General features: G+C 48.0%; 1 protein-coding gene across 6 annotated transcripts in view; it reads right to left on the minus strand.

The window, feature by feature from the left end:
• The window catches only part of PAX5 (paired box 5), a 195,609-nt gene that overhangs the window by 51,454 nt on the left and 122,959 nt on the right, over nt 1-21,196 (minus strand). The window contains exon 9 of one of the 6 annotated variants that reach the window (XM_025432591.3): nt 15,365-15,451. The exons of the other annotated variants lie outside the window; for them this stretch is intronic. Within the exon in view, the coding sequence (XP_025288376.1) occupies nt 15,414-15,451 (38 nt within the window). The 3' untranslated portion in view covers nt 15,365-15,413. Of the gene's footprint in view, nt 1-15,364; nt 15,452-21,196 lie in introns of those variants that run through there. 6 annotated transcript variants of the gene reach the window in all.

The raw sequence follows: 21,196 nt of genomic DNA on the forward strand, positions 1-21,196 counted from the left end.
TTCAGCTCTGAGTAGATTTTTCTGCTCTAAGGTCCCACTGCACCCCAGCTCTGGAACCTCGGCAATCAATTCTGTAATGTAATGTAATCCTGTTGCCTGGAGGGCTAATATGCCCTCCTTAGGACAATGGCAGGCAGTTCTCTGAGCTTCTAGCCTCAGTGGGGGCTTGGATCAGCTCCAGCAAGGGTTCAGGCCCTGGCCACCACACCATGAATTCATGCCATTCCCAGTCCCTCCTTTCAGGCCATTAGAGTGGCAGCGAGCAAAGTGAGGACCTGACAAATGGCTATCCTACAAATAACCTTGCCTCTGAGTTCCCTGTTGCTGGAGAATTCCTTTGCATTGCCCATAGCTCCAATTTCACCCAGCAAATGTCCCTACGATCAAAGGCTTGTGCTGCATTTACCTTCCTTGGACTGGCCATAAAAGCAGAGTCTGAGTTATCACTTGTGGTGAACAGCAAAGGGAAAGACAGACTGTGTCTATGACATCTCCAGCCTCCTGAGCCCTCCTACTCTGTGCCAGACACTGGGATAGGCTGTTCATGAACATTATTCCATTTAATCCTCACAAACTTAAAAAGTTCCAATAAACTTAATGAGATCTTATGGGGAAGTCACAGGGAGGCTGACTGCAGGTCAATATAGAAAGGAAGGTAGCAGAATATGGCAATTAAGAGCACCCAGTCTGGGGGTACCTGGGTGGTTCAGTCTGTTAAGCGTCTGCCTTTGGCTCAGGACATGAACTCAGGGTCCTGGGATGGAGCCCCTCATCAGGCTCCCTGTTCAGTGGGGAGCTTGCTTCTCACTCTCCCTCAGTTCCTCCCCCTACTCATGTTCTCTCTCTTTTTCTCTCTCAAATAAATAAATAAATAAAATCTTTAAAAAAGAAAAAAAAAAAAGAGTATCCAGTCTGCCCAGGCTTTGATCCTTGCTTTACCACTTACTAGATATGCAGCCTTGAGAGGGTTTCTTAACCCTTCTGAGCCTACATTTCCTCATCTGTAAAATGAGGATAATAGTAGCCAACACTTATTTAGAGCAAACAGTAGTTAACACTTAGAAAGCCAGACACACTCAAACTCATTGATTCCCACAATAACTCTATTCGAGAGCTACCTATTATCCCTATTTTAGGGAGGGGGAAACCAAGGCATAGAAAGTTCCAGTGTCTGGCCACAGTCACACAGCTGGTAAGTAAGGAAGCCAGGTTTTTTTTTTTTAATTTTTATTTATTTATGATAGTCACACAGAGAGAGAGAGACGGGCAGAGACACAGGCAGAGGGAGAAGCAGGCTCCATGCAGGGAGCCCAACATGGGATTTGATCCTGGGTCTCCAGGATCGCGCCCTGGGCCAAAGGCAGGCGCCAAACCGCTGCGCCACCCAGGGATCCCAAGGAAGCCAGGTTTTAAAAGCAGCCAGTCTGGCTGGCAAGTTTGCACTCTCCACCCTCACACTGTGCCACCCGGCACTGGTAACAGTAACACGCCTCTTCCACGGGGTGCTATAAGGAGTCAGTGAGATGGTCATGCCCAGCATGCAGCATGTGCTAGCCCACAGCAAGCACCTGCAGAAGACTGAATTGTGGGCTCCAACCCCTCAACCCACGGTGATAACCGTCCTCTTGAAAAAAGAAATGGTAATCTGACACCAAAAATGTAGGGAAAGCATATTATTTATTAAATATTAAACTTTTTCAGACCGGGGAAATTCAGTTTTATGAAAAAATAAAAAGAAACTTCCTCCTATTAGAGGCACAGTGTGCTTGTTGACCCCTTTAGTTCGGGCTCAGCCATGTGCTTTGCTTTGGCTGATAGGATGTTAGCAGACATTCAGCAAGCAGAAGCCTGTTATATGCTGGGTGTCCCAACACCATGAGAATAGGCCCTGGCTAGCCAGCTGCCAAGAGAAAGGAGTCATGGGGAGCCCAGATGGACTAGCCTACAAATGGAGCCAAGCCCAGCTTTGATTAGCCAACCCCCAGGTACATGAACAAGAATAAATGATTGTTGTTTTAAGCCCCAAATGTTGGGGTGGTTTGCTAAGCAGCAGTATTGTGGCAATAGCTGATTGACACAGGACTTCATAAATGTTAGCTGTTCTTGTTTTCATTGTTATTCTCTGCTTGAGAATACTCTGCCTGGGACTTTCTAAGGACATCTGTCTAAAGCTGAGCAGAAGATGGACATCATCTGGTGGGAACCCACAAAGTAAATTTAACCCTCACCTTTGCTTTGATGCCTAAAAGGATTCTCCTGACACTGAGCTGAGGATTCTATGACCCTGGAGTGTATGAGCACTTTCCCCCTCTCAGTCCCTGCCCTAAACATTTCAGGCATGTCTCCAGGGCTGGGGGTTTTAACAACCGGCCCACACAAGACAACGAAGATGCTATTGCTCCTTTGCGCTCTAATTCAGGCCTCTAGACTCAATGGGATGCCAGAATCGATGCTTCTGAAATCAATATGACTTCAATACACATATTTATATCTTTTTTTTTTTTTGCTAAGGAAGAAATGATTTATTTATATCATTTGCAATGGCACTGAATCTTATTGATGGCATGTAAAACATTTGCACACAGTGATTTAGGTTTGTAACATAAGTCTTCCTATTAACAGCACACAAGTACATCCTGGACAATTCATGTGTTGCTTCCTCTTTCCAGAGAGAATGATCAAGACTTGGCCTTGGTCAATGAGTCCATATAGCAATGGCCTTAGAAATGAGTCCATACAGATCTTCTGTCAATACAAAAGTCTTTGAGATAGACTTAGTTTAAAATAACTCACTCTTTTCAACCCCAAGTGGAAGGAACCTATCCCTATATGAATGAGGAAACTGAGGTTCAGAAATGAGTTTTGACTGACCTAAGGTTGCAGAGTAAGTGGTAGAAGAGGGACTTCAACTTACGACACATGACTTCTAGTTAAATGCTATTCTTGAAGGATTACTCAAAATGCCCCCCTCAAAGGGACAAACCCTGCCAGATGTTTTTTTTTTCCTGCCAGATGTTAAAACAGTCTACAAAGCCTTCATGATTAAAGGTGTGATACTAGCACATGAATAGATAGAAAGCCAGTGGAACCAAATAGAAAGTCTAGAAATAGACCTAACTATATATGGAAATCTAACATACAACAAAGGTAGGATTGCAAATCATTTGAGCAAATACAGACTTTTTATTTAATGGTGTTAGGATGACTGGAGAGCCATTTTTGAAAAAAGATAAAATTGATGGATTCTTCATACTATATACCAGAATAAACACCAAATGAATCTGAGATATAAATGTAAAAAATAGGAGCACCTGGGTGGCTCAGTCAGTTAAGCATCTGTCTTCAGCTCAGGGTCCTGGAATCAAGCCCTACATCTGGCTCCCTGCTCACAGGGAACTTGTTTCTCCCTCTCCTCCCTGCTCAAGCTCTCTCTCACTATCTCTCTCTCTCTCTCAAATGAGTAAATAAAATCTTTCTAAAATGTAAAAAATAAACTATGCATATACCAAAAGAAAACACAGGTGAATTCCTCTCTCATGTGCAAGGAGAAGCTTTCTCACCATGACTCAAAATCAGATAGATGCACACATCACATACAAAACTTAACTCAAAATGGGTCAAAGATCAAAGCTAAAACTATAAAACTCACAGAAGAAAACAGAGGCATAAATCTTCATGACCTTGAATTAGGCAATAATTTCTTAGATATGACACAAACAACAAAAGAAAAATTAGATCAAGTGAACTTTATAAAAATTTAAAACTTCTATGCTTCAAAGGACATCATCAAGAAGGTACAAAGATGACCTAGAGAATGGGAAAAAATATTTGCAAGTCATATATCTGATAAATGACTTGTATCTAGAAAATTAAAAGCACTCTTATAGCTCAACAATAAAAAGACAAGCAACCAAATTTAAAAATGGGCAAACATCTGAATAAAAAAGATGTACAAATGGCCAATAAGTACATGAAAAGACATACAACTCATTAGCTATCAAGGAAATGCAGATCAAAACCACCATAAGACACCACATCACACCCACTATAATCAAAAAAGTTATGACAAGCATTGACTAAAGATGTAGAAAACTGGAACACTTGCACTCTGCTGGTGAGAATGTAAAATTGTGCAACCATTTGGAAGAGCTTAACAGTTCTCAAAAAGTTACATGTAGAGTCACCATGTGACCCAGCAATTCCACTCCTAGGTATATACCCAAGAAATATGAAAACTTGTGTTCACACAAAAATATGTACACAAATGTTCATTATTTATAACAGCCAAAAAGTGAAATCAGTAGCTACTATCCCTATATACCAAGAACTTGTAAAAAGTAAAGGTAAAAGGTCAAAAAGTCCCATAGAAAAATGGGCAAAATTCATGGACAGAAAACCCACCAGAATAAATAAATAAATAAATAAATAAATAAATAAATAAATAAATAAATTTTTTTTTTGAGAGAGACAGAGAGAGAGACTAAAATAAATTGAAGAGATGTTCAGGTTCACTCATACTACTAGAAATGCAAATTAAACACAAAATGGTACAACTCCATATAGAGGTTGTATATCTGACAAAATGATACATGCATGTACCCTTCCAACAAGCAATCCTACTTCTAGGGATTTACCTTGAACATACGTACACCTTCAGCACTACACAAATGCATATGCACAGGTTAATCATTGCAACATTATCTGTAACTACAAAATGCTAGAAACTCTATCTAAAGGTCCAAACATAGAGAAACAGGTGAATAAACTGTGATGCATACACACAATGGGGCACTATGCAGCTGTGCAAATGAATGAAGAGTTGGGGGGCATCAGCCTGGCACAAGTGGAGTCCAGGAGCTAAACCCTGGCCTCCCCAAGCCCCTGCAGTAGGTTGCAGAACTGCACACAATTCCAGGCCAGAGCCTTCAGAGAAGTTTAAGTTCAGGTTCTAAATGACCAATGGAGAGCCCTGAAGGAACAATGGTAGGGAAGGGACAAAAGTAGATTACTGATCCTGGAGGTACATGACTTGGGGATGCTCAAGATAAAAAGAAGTACAGGGAACACCTGTACCCTAATGTTCATAGCAGCAATGTCCACAATAGTCAAACTGTGGAAGGAGCCACAATGCCCTTCGACGAATGAATGGATAAAGAAGATGTGGTCTATATACACAGTGGAATATTACTCAGCCATCAGAAAATCTACCATTTACATTGATATAGATGGAACTGGAAGGTATTATGCTGAGTGAAATAAGTCAACCGGAGAAAGACAATTATCATATGGTGTCACTCATATGTGGAATATAAGAAATAGTACAAAGGACCATAAGGGAAGGGGGGAACTGAGTGGCAAAAAAATTAGAGGGGGGGTGACAAACCATGAGAGACTTCTGACTCTGGGAAACAAACAAAGGATTGCAGAAGGGGAGGTGGTTGGAGGGATGGGGTGACTAGGTGACGGGCACTAAGGAGAGCACGTGATGGGATGAGCACTGGGTGTTATACTATATGTTCACAAACTGAATTTAAATGAAATTTTAAAAGGTTAAAAAAAAAAAAGATCTCTGGCCACACACACAAAAAACAAACCAAAGAAATGCAGGGAAGGTATGAACTCTCAGATGCACCTGGGGAGAGGGTGGGGCTAAGGCAAGCCGTGGCTGACATTGTGGAGGAAGTGACTTCCAGAAGGCAGATCCATCTCCAGGGAGGAGAGGCTCAAGCCAGCACCAAGGGTGTCAGACTTACGGGGCATGAAGCCACCTGCACCTGCTTTACCCCCAGTTGCCCCTAGAGCCAAATCTAGGTTCCCAAGACTGACAGCAGAGGGGTACAGGGAAGGAAGGGGAGGTGGAGTTTGGAGTCACACAGGCCTAGGTTCAAATCTTGGCACTATCACTTAGTAGCTGTGTGACCTCTGGCAAGTAATACAATCATTTGAACCTTGGTCTTCCTTTTATGATTAGGAGAAGGGGGTATCTATTGGGAGTGAAATAATAATGTTTGCTGTGATGGTATTAAACCTGTCTGCAAATTCACCGCTACCCTTCTCATGGGGCAATGGGGTCTATGTTCCCTTGCCTTGAATCTAGTCCACTTTGGTGACTGGGCAACCAACAGCTTCCCGAGAGGTTCCTATGAGTCAGGCCCTGGGCACTGCATGTACCTTGCCAACACTCGCAACAACCCCAGAAGGTGGGGATGAGGAAGATTTATAGATGAGGAAATGAAACCTCAAAGCAGTTGAGGTGCCCAAGGTCCCAGAGCTGATAGTCATGCTAGCTAACATTTTACTACAAACCAGGTGCTGTTCTAACACTAGGCAGTGTTCTAAACACTGTTCATGGTGTTTTATAGATACTGACTCCTTTAATCCTCAAAAACTCGGTAGGTAAATTCTATTATTATCCCCATTTTACAGACGTGGAAATTAGAACCCAGGGGGATTAGGGACCTGCCCCAGGTCCCACAGCTGGTAAGAAGTAGAGCCATAGCCACACCCAGGCATTCTGGCACCAGATTCCCCCACATTTCCCCAACATACGGGGCACTTGTCCTTTTCCTGTCTCTGGACTGGAGGTCCCCAGGTAGTAAGAGATATCTCCCTGCTGTACTGGTCCAGCACATAGCAGGTGCTCAGAAAATGTCTGCCAAGATGAAATTATTCAAATGACACTGGTTTTACCATCTGAAAGAAACTTCGGTTCCCATCTCACCAAGATCTCGGAAAGCCTTTCATCACGAACTCCACGAAATAACCAGGTCTGATTTATCCATTTTTTTGCTTGGATGCAACTTTTTCTTTTTTTATACAGCCCATTTCTAGGTAGGCTCTATGTACATTAATGGAGGGAAATGTGAATCCAATTAACTTCAAATTTAGCTCATAATGAACTTATCTCATTTTGCTACCAGCTCGGTTCTCATTGTGTGGCAGTAATTAACCACTGGGGGTTGTCACTCCCAGACACATGACACAGAGATCCTCCCAGCCCCTTGCTTCAAACCCTTACAGAATTCATTACCCTGACAGTATGAAGACCCTTCACTTTGAATACCACAGGGCACCAACCAAACTCCCCCTCTATCTACCTGACTGTGTAGAGAAAGAAAGAAGCATGAATTATTGTGAACAAAATGGGAGGTGGGGGCAGGACGCTGGCGATGGCTCGATGGCCAGAGTGTGTCTGCCAGCCTTGACAGCCCCGGGCCAGAGGATGTGCCCAGAGAGGGGGATCTCTAGACCCAAGCTATAAGGGATCTGGTGGAGCTGGCTGGGAGAAGCAAAGTCCCAAACTGACCATCCTATCGACTGGGGACTCTGAATGCCCAGGACACTTGCACACCCCAGACAGGGGCAATGGTGACTTTGCCTCCTCTTAGGGCTCTTGTTAATTTTCAAAAGACGCCAGAGCTCTGGTTTCACTTCATCTGGAAATCTCCTGCCTATGTGGATGTTGACATTAGTCCAGTTTTTAAAATATACACTGAGGGCCAAAGAAAACCTGTCCAAAGGTCATGTTTAGCCCTCACACGGCCAATTTTCAACATTTACCCAGCTTCTGGCCCTTGAGTTCTGTCTGAACCACCCTACTACCGTCACCACCCCTACCAGCTTCACCAGTTGCAGGCCTTCTGAGGGCATCGGCCCTAGTTGGGTGTCCAGGTGACTGCCAACAGGTAACCACCCTGGTGGGTGGAATGGGCCAGTATACAGAGTAAAAGCACTGCAAAAGGTGATTTCTGGGAAACCGAGCCTGAGCCCCAGGGCTGCTTGAACCTCCTACGGTCTTCCCTGTCTCTCTAGTGACAGCCCTGGGCTCCCAGCCATGCTGGCTGCAAAGATACCCCTCCTCCCTTGTGCCCAGTCAGGCCCCAAGCCCCTCCTGATTCTCCATCCATCCCCTGCCTGGCAAGGCTCTCCTTCCAGCGCCCCAGGTCCAGCCACCGAAGGCCAACTTGGCATCATCTAGGAACTCCGTGAGGTCTCCGGAGCCAAAGCTTCTGTCTTAGTCCAATCATAAACCAAAACTTACAGACACTTCTACTTCTCCAATGTTTTCCCAGAAAACCCTTCCTTAGAGTCACAGAATCATAAGAAACCTTTTTGTTTGTATATTAAGAAACATTCTTTAAAACCTAAAAAAAAAAAGGTCACATAGGTGGGAAGCATAGCTTTTCAATATCACAGGGCACTTTTTAACAGGTACACCAAAGGATCACATCTGTAAGAGAATATTCCCATGTTTAATGATTTTTTTTTTTTTTTACTATTTGAATAGAGCTCAGATATGGGAAAGGTATGTGTTAATAATGTGTGGATTTCTATCAAGTAGAAAAGATAAACCCAAAGGTTTGGGGGTTTTTGTCCCATAGGACATTAATCAATTTTGTATCTAATCTAGCAATTCTATTCCAGCATTTAAAAAAAATTCTGTCCCTATAGATGATATAAACCCCTGATCCTCAAATGCTCTTGGAGCCACTTTTATCTTTTTATGTCCCCTGGTTAATTTATGAGTGGAATAAAATCTTCACATGTTCGTTCTGTATTTGTACATGAGCTATCTTCTTAACTTTTTTAAAAATTATACTTTGACACTTGTTATTGGAAAAAGTCAACCATGCCTGAGTGACATGAGCTGAAGATTTTCACCCAACATCAAAGCAAATGAGAGTGAACAACTGCCACCTAAGGGGAGGGGGAGAGAATCAGCCCAACGCCCGGGACATGGGGTCTGGGGAGGGGTTTCATCCTGCTTTGCAAACCCCGGCGTACGTGTACATGTGATGCGCACGCCACCAGGCCCGTTTGCTCCAGCTGGCGTTTGAAATATGTGACAGTTTGAACAGGGCTGCTCTGAAGTCTCCCTTTGTTCGGACCTGCCACGAGTACAGGGTGCACTGAGCTGGGTGGCACAGAGGCGGAGTGTTTCACCTAGAGGGAGAAGGCTGGCCAAGCTGGAACAGCCCAACCTGCCTGCAGACAATGGACACGCTAATCGCAGTTGAGCCACATCCAGTCATTAGAGCCGTCCTGGGCAGCTCCTAAGAACAGGCTCATTAGCCATTGGTTTAGGTGGTGTTACTTACTTACAGGTAGTAACCCTAAATTTCTTTTCCCAAAATTACCTAATCCCCCCTTTGCACTAATTCTGACTGGCCTTCCTCTAGTTGCCCTGGCTAAAGATCAAATCTGGCGTTGTAGAGCAGAGAAGACAACTCTGAGAATTCACTAATCAGCAAGCTGCTTACTTTGCAATCTCAACACCGCCATTCCTCCATTTGAACCAACCTCATCTACTTCCCTGGAATCCCTGGGAACTTCCAGTCTCCAATTGGAAGTTGGAGTGTTTCAATTTTGAGAGCGTGCTTGAATTTTATCTGCCTGGCATTTTAGAGCAGATACTGGGGCTCAGTCAATATTTCCATGTACATTTATGACATGATCCGCTGTGAACTAGCAACTGTTGATCCAATGTAATAAACCTACGAAGGCAGAGTTCTAATGAGCAAGGCTGCAAACAGCTCTGCCGTGCTCACGGCTCCCGGCCTCCCTGCCAGGACAGGCCCTGCTCCGGGGACACTCGGAAGCCAATAGTTACAGCAGGAGGATGGTGAAGGCAGCTGCAGGCTAGCTCATGTCTTCACTCACTCATTTGTTCACTCACTCATCCAGGCATTATCTGATACCTACTAAGTTCTAAGAACATTCCTAAATGCTCCAGAGGACCCCGGAGAGCAAAATAAGAGGAATAAGAGGAATAATAATAATACCCACAATAGTAACAGTTACTATTTATTCAGCTCTTATCATGTTTCCAGGCACCACTCTAAGTGCCTTGTATGTATTATCTCATTTAAGCATCACAGCCACCCTGGGAGATATAAACCTTTAAAATCCCCAATTTGCAGGTAAGATACCTCATCCAGCCAGAAAGAGGTGGAGCTGGCTGTAAACTGAGGCCATCTGATGCTAGAGTCTTGTACCTTTACCACCCACTTCCCCACACTCTTCTCCTTCAACAGGTAAATTACAGAATACAAAACATACCTCTTCTTTGACCAGCAAGTCTATTTCGAGAACTTTACTGATGGAAATATGCGGAAAGGTACACCAAGATTTACATTTAGTGGATGGAAGGGAGATTGGGGTTGAGGGCAGAGACACAATACAAATGTCAACCATACTGGCTGGGTTAAATAAATTATGATGCTTTCCTATGATGGAGTATTACAAAGTTCTGAAAGATGAGGTAGATGGGAATGTGTGGATTGAGGAAATAGCTCCAAGATACATTATTATGTGAATAAAACAAAGTACAGAAGAACACAGCATACAGTATAATTCTACTTGTGCTAGCAAAAAGCCAATAAAAGCTATATGCTGATAGATGCATAAAAATGTTACTGAAAATATGCACAAGACACTCAACCTTGGGGTGAGGGGCTATGGATGGGAGGACTGAATTTGGGGGAAAGAGATTTCATTTTCATTTTATATTTTTCTGTATGGTTTGAATATTTAACCACATGCATGTATTACTTTTTATTTGAAATTAACTTTTGATTTAAAATTAACTTTTTTTAAAGAACCAGACACTGTCTGCGCCCCAGGGGCCCACTCACAGTCTCCACAGAGAGATAATAATGAATCCAAGATGCACAATTGCTTCCTGTTCTCTGCTCCCACCTCAGCAGGTCTCAGGCAAAAGCTACCTTGGAAGGCACTTCTTCCTTTTGAGGAAAGCATCATGATGGCAGGAGTACCTTGGCCAAGTCACATATTCACAGCTCACAGTCCCACCAGGCCACCCCCAAACCAGCATCCAGCCCTTACATAGACAGGAAATACCACAATGTCCTGCCACGCTGAGATGTGCCATTAAACAATCTCAGCTCTGACAATCTGGCTGTGAGTAGCTGAAAGGTAGGCACAAAGCCTGTCCCTAGAGTCCCGCTGGGCACCAGCTCTAGCAGGTCCAATCCTCATTTGCACACAGTTCCAAAGAGCTCAGGGGCTTGGGTTCCCAGCCCCCAGCAGGCTAAAAACAGCAAAATAAAAAGGGGGAGAGAGCCTTCTAGAACCAGGCAAACTGACATTAGGAGAAGTGACAGGTGACAGGTGAGCAGCAAGGATAGAGACAGGAAAACAATATAATCACACATAAAGTCCAAACCTCAGCAGTCTGGGGTGCTCGGTAGAAGGGCAGGCTGCCTGCTTACAGACCTCCAGGGGCTTTGCCGCTGTACTGGGCGAGATTCGATAGTGCCAGTCCGCAGAGGTGAATCTGGGTGCTGTCATTGGGGGAGGGGGAGCTTATGTCACTCCACCCTGACTATGTGTATCTCTTACCCGAGAAACTGATATGACAAACAAGTGTTTTGAAAGTTGGCTTGGGACCTATATAATCAGATGGAGCAGATGGAGAAAAGCCCAACTGTCCGTTTCAGTCTAGGATGGGTCCCTAGAGAACCCTTGTACAGTGCAGGGTAACAGAAAAGACCGCCCGGAGGTTAGCCTGCTGATGGACACCCACCACGCCTCCATTCCTGCTTACGGTGTGCGCCCACCCACACTTGCTGGAGAATATTGAAAATGTACCCTTGCCTCGTAATGTCTCAGAATCACGGAATCCCATGGCTGGACTAAAACTTGGGGTGTCCTACTCCTCCCTCACCACATACACTCTCGATTCAGGGCCAACAGCAATCTCATCACCAGGTTACTAATGCAGGACACATTTCCCAATTCTAATGGTTGGGAAAGTCTGTCTTCCTGAGAGTTGGAATCTACATAAACTAAGACGCTTGCAGGGCACTGGGTGGCTCAGTCGGTTGAGCATCCAACTCTTAATTTCAGCTCAGGTCATGATCTCAGGGTCATGAGACTGAGTCCCACATCGGGCTCCACACTGGGAGTGGAGCCTACTTAAGATTTTCTCTCTCCCTCTCCCTCTCCTTCTGCCCCAACCTACCCCCAGTCACATATTCTCTCTCTCTCTGAAACAAAACAAAACAACAAAACAAAAAACCTAAGATGATTGCTAAATGGAAAATGGAATGAACTAATGAAATACACAGACAGAGTTGAGTTCCCCTGAGGTGACCTTCCAGACTAGGGGACATTCCATCCCTGTAAAGGGGCGGCAGTGAAGAATGGTTAATGACAAGGCCCACAGGCTGGCACGAGCCATCCAGACCCTGGTTCCACTGGTTGCCGGCTGTGTGATCTGGAGAGTTGCTTAGCCTTTCTGTGTTTCAGTTTTCTTACCTCTCAACAAACATCTACCTCATAGAGTTGCTGAGTGGATTATATGAACAAATATATGTTAGGCCCCCAGCACAGGGCCTGGCACAGAGCGGGCACTCGGTAATGCAACGACTGTTCCATGGCTCACCCAAGAGTGCAACCGACTCAGCTCTGCAAGTGTGCTCTGCTCCGTCAGGCTGCTGCCAAATGTCAGTGGCTCCCCACTGCTGACACAGCAAGGAGCACAGGGTCCCGGGCTCTGCCTCTTACCAGCTACATGACCTTGCGCAGGTGCCCCAGGCTCCCTTTCGCCGCATGCTGAAGGCAGGGGGAAGAGCGCCCCAACAGCTCCTCTCGAGTGGGATGACTGTGCTCTCCCAGTGAGCCCAGCTCCTGGCCTCGAAGCCCCTCACTGCCCACTCCCTATGCCACACACACACTGCACCTCCCTGCCGCCACCTTCCTCTGCGCCGTGCTCCTGCACCCACGTAAAACACCTGAGACCAAAATGTGAAAGAAGACAAGAAGGAAACAGGACTTCACACGAAGGTGGAAAGCCTCAGAACCACTCACCCACCCATCACTGTGCACCCCCGCAGATCACTGAACATGTACACAATGGACAGACGGCAGAAGCAGCTTAATCGAGCTCTATCTGCCAGACGCTCTTCCAAGTGCTTTCTGCACATGATCTCATTTAATCATCAAGACAATCCTATGAAGTGGAAATTATCATTACTGGTGGTGGTGGTGGTGTTGAGAGGCCGAGAGCAGCGATTAAGAGCACAGGCTCTGGGAGCATGCTGCCTGCATCCAAATCCTTTGCTCTTCACTGGTTGTTCTGTAACTTTGACCAAGATATGCCTCCGTTTCCTCACTATAAAGTGGGGCTCATGATACCATCACCTCCTGAGACTGCTTGAAAGGACTAAAAGAGCCAGGATGTGAAAGTGTTCCCAAATGTCAGCCATGCCTATTATCACCTCCAGCAACCAAAGGAGGCAACCGAAGCTCAGAGAGGTAAAGCAACTTGCCCAAGTTTGCACGGGTGGGACCGGGCCAGGCAGAGGTGGGGGAAGTTCCTCATGGAGGATGGGTTTGAAATGAAGTCAAATATGGTGGGAGGGACCTACTGGACCTTTCAACCTAAGGGCAAGGTCAGGGCTGGACGGTCGGGTGTGAAGGTAGGCACAGCCAGCCTGGGGCTGGGTCAGAAAGCCCTCCACTTCCTCACAGTGCCTTCAGGCGGTTCCTCTCCTCTTTCTGAACATGTTCATCTGTGAACCTGAGTCCCAATCCCAGGCCAGCGACCCGGGGGATCAAACAGTGCCCGAGGTGTGTGGAATGCATACTACCAGGTTCTCTGCCCTACTTTCATATCTGGCTGATGGCCTGTTTATTCTAAGAAATAGTCAATAGGTGGGATCCCTGGGTGGCGCAGCACTTTGGCTCCTGCCTTTGGCCCAGGGCGCGATCCTGGAGACCCGGGATCAAATCCCACATCGGGCTCCCGGTGCATGGAGCCTGCTTCTCCCTCTGCCTATATCTCTGCCTCTCTCTCTCTCTCTCTCTCTCTGTGACTATCATAAATAAATAAAAAAATAAAAAATAAATTAAAAAAAATAGTCAATAGGTGAAAGTCTAAGCCAGAAAGGCCTCAGATAGGCTTCTGATCTCTTCTGACACCTGTCACAAATCCTACACCAGGGTCTCCGCTGGTCCACTTCTGGTCCAGAGGCTAACAGGACGGTGGATGTCACAGGGATCCAGGCCTGGAACTGAGAAAACCCAAACAGACAAGTCTCCTGCCCCTCCAATTGTTTCCCCAAATCAAACAGCGAGGCCACACATTAGATGCAGGCTGGGCAGGTGTGCTGCTTGTCAGGGAGAACCAAGCCTCCCCCTGCCACCACTTCCCGCAGAGGCACCTCCCAGGGTGCATGGCAAATTAATGTGCTGCAGAGAACACGCATTAAATTGCACTGCTGGCACTGCAGGCTGCAGAGGCGCCGGCCCCTCCCTCCCCCGCCCTCCCCTCCCAGAGAGGCTGAATCAGGTGCCAGGGCTTCTGCGACGCCCAGTGTAGCTTGAGTTCTTGCTTGCCAGCCATTGGGAGTTCTGGGACCATTCCTGTCTTGCCTCTGCCGCCTTCATGGGCTAGAGTCCCAAAGGGGATCCCAGAAGTGAGAGTGCCTCATGTAACATGGGGAGGGAACACTATAGAGCAGGGTGCATTATTTGGGAACAAGTGCATGAGTCAGTCAGGCTTGGGTTCAATTTGCTTGTTATTTGCCATCTTGGTGCCCACAGCTGGGGAAACGGAGGCTTAGAGTCCTGCCCAAGATCCCACGCATGGCAAAGAGCAGACCTGAGATTCAATTCCGGCAGCTGGACTGCAGGCTTCCTGGAGAAGGCGGCTGGAACTGGGCCTCAGTATGTAGGGTTCCTGCAGCAGGGGTGTCAGGATTGGGGCTCAGGCTGAGTGGTGGTGGGGAAAGCAGTACCAGTGGGTCCCCTCACCCCCGTGGGTGAGCCTCAGGGAGCCAGATGCTTGAGACTGGGTCTGGGCATCCTCAGGCACTGGGAGAGGCTGGGTGAGGTGGGCAGGTGGCTGGGGTGCAACATGAGATGGCTTGGGTCCCAGAGGTAGGAACTGAGAGCCAGACTGAGCAAAGGGCACACTTGTTCTGTGAGCTGACTTTCACTGGCTCTAAACCACTCAGGAACTGGGGAGCACCAGGGCCCAGAGGACGCTAAGGGCTGACCAGTGCTGGGGCTTCCAGCTGTGTGCCACTGGTCCTCTTGGGGGACCTTCAGGGCCTCTGGGACTTCCACTCCCTTAATTAGAGAACCTTGTTTCTAACTGGTTTATATAAAGGGCTTCCCATGAAGGTTTTTATCTGAACAAGAGTCTTCTTGACAAAAAAAATTTAAAATTTAACAATGGTTAGAAAATCACAGATTGCCTGTCTGTACCGCACTCAGGTCAGTGAAGAGGCCCCCAGGCCAGGCCTTGCCCAGAGAGCCATGCACGGCCAGGCCTGGGCCCTAGAACCACCATGGTCCCAGATGCAAAATTCCTTTTCTTGTTTTCTCTACTCATTTCTTGCCTCTTACCTCTCTCAGAACACCCCTCAAGCTCAAGAAACCGATTCTCAATTCTTTTCCTCCAGTGGTCCGGGCACAAATGTTCCTAATAAAGTGAACAGAATGCTTTCCTTGTGGACATGCCTGAGATGCAAGCATCCTCACGGGCTCCACACAGGAGGCTGGAGTCGGCAGGGACACGGGAGCCCAGGAGGGGCTGAACCCTCCCCGGGGGAGCAGGTGCAGAGCGCGGACTGGGGCCCCCGAGGGGCAGGCACTGACAGGCCAGGCCAGGCTTTGCCAGAGACGCCCAGTATGCTGTGCTTCAGAACTCACTGTGTGTGTGTGTGTGTGTGTGTGTGTGTGTGTGTGTGTGAAAGAGAGAGAGAGAGAGATTTTGTCACATCTTTATACTTACTGACCTTCGTGGTCAGGAACAGGTAGGGTAGCCCACACAGGAACCAGACGCCACAGGATATCTGCTGACGTTCACCCTCTGGGCTACCAACAAATGATGGCACCTGGCTGAGCCCCACTTTCCAAATCTGCAAAGTGGAGTAATAGCCCTTGCCCTGCCCCCCTGGGTTCCTGGGCTTTGGCATGGAGGAAGGAGAGAGGGAGGGAATGAGGAAGAGCAGGAAAGCAGAGCTTCTGGGCGAGGAGGGGGAAAGGAAATATACACGTGTGGAACCCAGTGTGCCATCAGCTTGAGTTTTAAAGTTGGACGGGCCAGTGCTCGCCACCTTGGCCAGGTCACCCAGGAGATGGAGGCAGGACTCGTGGCCTCTCCCCAGACCTCAGTGCCGGGACCCGGGTCAAGCTCCTCAGGCTCCAACCGTCCCCACCGAAATGAACCTCACCGGGCAGGAGGACTCTGAGAATTAAAACACGCAATCAAACAGCTTCTTGACGGGAAATGCTTTGGAAATTTTCGGCTCCATTTACTTCTCAATCTAATTTTGTCCTCGGATGCACATTATGCGCGAGATGGGATCTCATGTGGTTTGCCCGGCGCTCCGCACACCAGCAGGAGGCAGCCGGCGTTTCAATTGCTGCTCTCGTCTCTCGCCGCCCGTGAGAGGCATAATGAGGGCACCCAGCAGGCTCCGGAGTGGCCCTGGGCAAGAAGGCCCAGCCTGGACACCCTGGCACCCACAGCACCCAAGGCCCAGCTTCTCCCACCAACACCCAACCATGGGGGAGACTGGGGAGCACCAGCATGTCGCAGGCTTTCTGCATCCACAGCCAACTCCCACTGCCACCTGCTCCATGACTGTCTCCCTGCCTGGCCCCAGCCTCCTCCAACACGCCAGACCCTCGGATCCCACTCTCCATGCCTCCCCACCGCCTCTGGATCAAGTCCAAACCCCTTGTTACCCCCATTCCTGCTGAAACAGTGTAGCCTCCAGCCCCCACCTCCACTCCAGCCCTTAAACAACTTGCTTTTTCTTTTCCCATCTCACCTCCAGGCCTTAGCGAATGTTGCTGCCGCACCCTGGCAGCACCAGCAAACTCCACGGATGTCATCTCTTGCAGAAAAGCTTCCCAGATGTCCCACCTTGCCCTGCCCACCCAAAGTTATACATGCCCTCATTGATGCTCTCCAGATGACACTAGACCAAACCCTTCCTGGACAGGGACCCTATCCTACTCACAGTTCCCCACGGTGCTGGCACAAAGCTCGGCATAGAGCTGAGGCCAAACAAATGCTTATTGGTTCATTCATTCATTCATTCATTCATTCATTTGCTCAGAAAACATTTTCCAAACCATTCTTATGTGCCCAGCATGTCATCAGGTGCTAGGGATTTTGTACCTTGTTTCTCAAGAACAGGAAGCTTTCTCTTCAAGCCTGACAAGTGATACTTTTGATCCTCTCCACTGAAGACAAGGCCAGTAGCCCAAACACAGAAGCTACCCAAGTTCCAGCAAAGAGAAATGCCTCCCAGCCACCCGATCCAGGGCTGGGCCTCAGGGCCCTTGCTTCTCTCCTGGCCCTACTCCTTCCTCCCAGGCCAGCCACTTGCCAAAGGTCAAATCCAGAAAAAACAACCCAACCCCAGAGTCTCCACATCCAGCTGCCTCTCCTCCCCAGGGCTCTCCTGGCATCCATCCAGCACAATCGTTTCCCCCCTTTCCTTCAGTGGTTTCTGGTCTATCTGCAGATGTCCTCGGGTTTGAACTTAATGATACCTCAAATCCTGTGGGAAGGGGTTGACTACAGTCATTAAATGACTCAAAGAACATGGCCCTCCTTTATGCCACCGCCGAGGGATGCTTCTCAGTTCTTCTTATCTTGGATCTCTTTCCTCGCTCCCTAAGTCTTCAAACGTTTTTGGAGATCTGATACCACTGAACACTCCTCTTTTGGGAATTTTGTATCTTAAGAGTTTATTAGTCTCCTTAAGGCAGAGGCCAGCAGCCTGATGTCCCAGTCTCCCTTATAGCCAGGGTGCAGGCACCTTATTGGCTCTACCAAGTAGACACAGGGTGTGAGTTGTTAATTCAGAAGCTAGTGACACAAAGAAGCAGGCACCCATGCAGTCCATCTGTTGAGGTACAGGTTCTAGCAGTGACATGCAGTGTCCAGTGACAGCAGTGTAAGCTGAGCGCTCTGTGTCCACGGGCCAAGGGGTGGCATCTCCACAGAATCAGTCCTGAGGTAGGTTCCCGGCTGAGAAGCCTCCAAGCCTCTGGAGTATCCTAATATCTGTTGGAAAATCCCTTTTCTGCTGGAGCAGCTGGAAAAAATTCTGTCGGTCTCCACTAAGGGCTGACTGCTATAGCCTCCAAGGTGCAGGGCAATGGTGGCCTGCTTCATCCTCGTGAATCACCCCCGCCCCCCCCGCCCCCCCGCCTTCTCCATGGCTTCCTCTCTCCAGGCAACAGTGTTTCCCCAGAGCCTCTTCCTAGGTCTCTGCTCCTTTTTCCCCATCTTCACTGGGTGACTCATCTCCTCCAGGCTCACGACTTCAAATTGTCATCCCCGGCCCTTGGCCCCCCTCACCACTGCCCCCTGGGCATTCCCACCTGGGTGTCCTCAAGGTACCACAAAGTCGAAGTATCTAAACCAGCTCCACTTCTGGTTGTCTTTGTCTCAACTGGTGGCTCCATTGACCACCCAGTCCCCCAAACTCCAATTAGGGGAGCCACCCTTGACTCCTGCATGCCAGTTGTCCCCACATTTGACTATTGCCAATTCTACCCCTCAGGATGTTTTCTCCATTCTCATCTCTGCCTCCTGGGTCCAGGCCCTCATCCTTTCTCTCCTGGACTTTTGCAACCACCGTCAATGGGTTGGGCTTTCTTGCTGAGTCTTGTCCTCATTACATCCACCTTCTGTCAAGACCCCAGAGAGATATCTTTGAAGATGCTACTCTCTCCTTAAAGCCCTTTGAGGAGGTTAGATCTCAGGTCACACTGGTAGCCTCCCTGGTCTGAGCCCTCCCCTATGTCCAGCAGGGGTCTCCCCACTCCTCCAGCTGCTGGCACTTCCTATGTCGTTTCTGCGTTTATCTATCCTGTTCCCTCTGCCTGGTATGCTTTTCCTTCCTGCCCTCGCAGCCTGGTTAATTCCTACTCATTGCAATCAGCTCAAGTTTCACCTCCTACAGGAAGCCTTCCTTGACCACCTCCATGCACAACCTCAGGAAGACCTAGTGGCCCTCCTCTTGCTCCTGTGATACTTACCATAGCTGTCTCTCCTTGAAGTTCCACCTTTAAAAAAACTCTCGCTGAGCTCTTTGGATGGGACAGAAACTTCTTAAGAATCTTACATGCATTACCTCATGTCATTCTCATAACAACCCCACAAGAAAAGTGTCATTCCCGTTTCCAGGGGAGGAAATTGAGGATCAGAGAACTGAAGGGACCTTCCCAAGACCAGCAGCTGGACTCCAGGGGTGAGTCTAGGATTGGAACCCTGCGCTGTATGACACTATGCTCAAAGTTCTGAACAGCGATGTCCTGTTGGCTTCACCCAGGGAGTTGCCTTCTGCATCTGCCTATTGTGGCATAACTTGGGCTGAGCCACTTGGCCTTACTGACTCTGTTTCTTCTTCTATCACATGGGGGATCAAGCCTCTCCTTGCCACCTTCCTGAGGGATGGGAGTAAGATCCAAAGAGTAACAGATGTGAGATCACTTGGTAAGGGTATATCACCCTTTCCAGTAATGGAGGAAGGGGCTCTCATACTTTTAGAATTTGGCTCACCAAACAATTGGCTTGCTTGCCTTAGAATCAAACGTTGGCCATGTCCTCCTTCCTTGAGGTGTGGGGAGGACTCCCACTTTCCACTCTGGCCCAGATTACCCCTGGGATATTTAAAGTCATCATCCAGCTGTTCCCATCCCCCTCCCAAAACACAACGGTGACAGTCAAGCAAAGAAAGGCGAGGGGGAAAAATCCATAAAGGCTCGGCAACGCGGCGGCCAGTGGAATTCTCCAGCTTCTGACCACCAGTTAGTGACGTCAGGATTTATAACTGTATTAAATGGTGTGATAGGCAGCCTTGATATATCAGTTCCCCCTTCTTCCCAAATCACAGACAATAAAAGCTTTGGCAGTGAAAGTCATTCATCATCATAAAGACCTGAGACATCCCAGTCATCAATTTCACTCACATCCTTAATACACTGGAGAGAGTGCAGGAGTCGAGCACCTCGGAAGGGGGGGTCAGGGGGAGGAAAAAAACACGGAGGAAGATTGAACAGGAATAATTACAAAGGTCAAAGAAGGGATTCCTCTGGGGGGGGTGCCACGGGCCGGGCCACTCCCTGCCAGAGGTGCGCTCAGCCCACAGAGAAGCTGGGCAGTTGCAGGGCATGCTCCAGGCGGCCCAGGCCAACGTAGCCCAGGCTCAGTGAGCGTGGGGTGGGAGCCAGCTGAAACAGGCTGCGAGACCAGAGCGGGGCAGGAAGCCGTACCCTGGGCTCTGTGGCTCCAGGCTGGGTTCTATGGGGGTCTCTTACTCCATCAGCCTCATTAGTACAAGAAAGATTTAAAGATAATAATCAAACCACAGGATTTTGTTTTTGTTTTTGTTTTTGTAATCCACCCCCTTATTGGCACAGATGGCTGCCTGCGCCAGCTATGGTATTCTTTTGGGCAATACCTTTTGCGCAACTATCCAGACTGACATTACTGGTTATCAAAGATACTGTAATCCTGCCAGGCAACGCCAGGCCCCCACATGTGGCCCTGATCCATCCATCAATCTTGTTTGTGGTCTGTTCTCCAAGTGAGGCTCTGCCCGCCTCAGAGCTCCTCTGGACAGATCGCCTGCTGGCCACGGACACCAGGTTGGTGAGAAGCAGTGGTCAAGCGTGTGGCTGCTGGAATCTGACTACCTGCATTTGAAACCCAGCTCCACCATTTAGGAGCTGTGTGACCTTAAGCAAGTTTCTGTGCTCCTCTGTGCCTCAGTTTTTGCATCAGTAAAATGGGGATAATAAGACTAACTCTCTCATAGGGTAGTTTTATGCAGACTAGAGAAGTTAACCTATATAAGTGCTTAGAATGATTCTTGGTGCCTAGTGAGTGGGAGGCAAGTATTACCACTCCTGCTGGGGACTCTGGCTTCTCGGATCCCATTCAGGATTAAGATGAGCTCTGGGGAGAAGGCCCTTGCCCTTGCCCCCACCCTAGAGCTGACCCCTCAGATACACTACCTGACCACCCTATCCTTGACGTGGGCATGTGACACCTTCCCAGACAGGGCTTAACAGAGACTTACAAAGGAAGCAGCAGGTCTGGAAATGTACACATGTCTCCTATGGGCAAGTTGGACAGATAACAAACAGATCCATAAGGATTCGTGCCAAAAGCAGCCTCACCAAACATTCACAGGAG

Source organism: Canis lupus, chromosome 11 (assembly GCF_003254725.2).
Source record: "Canis lupus dingo isolate Sandy chromosome 11, ASM325472v2, whole genome shotgun sequence".
Classification (NCBI taxonomy): Eukaryota; Metazoa; Chordata; class Mammalia; order Carnivora; family Canidae; genus Canis; species Canis lupus.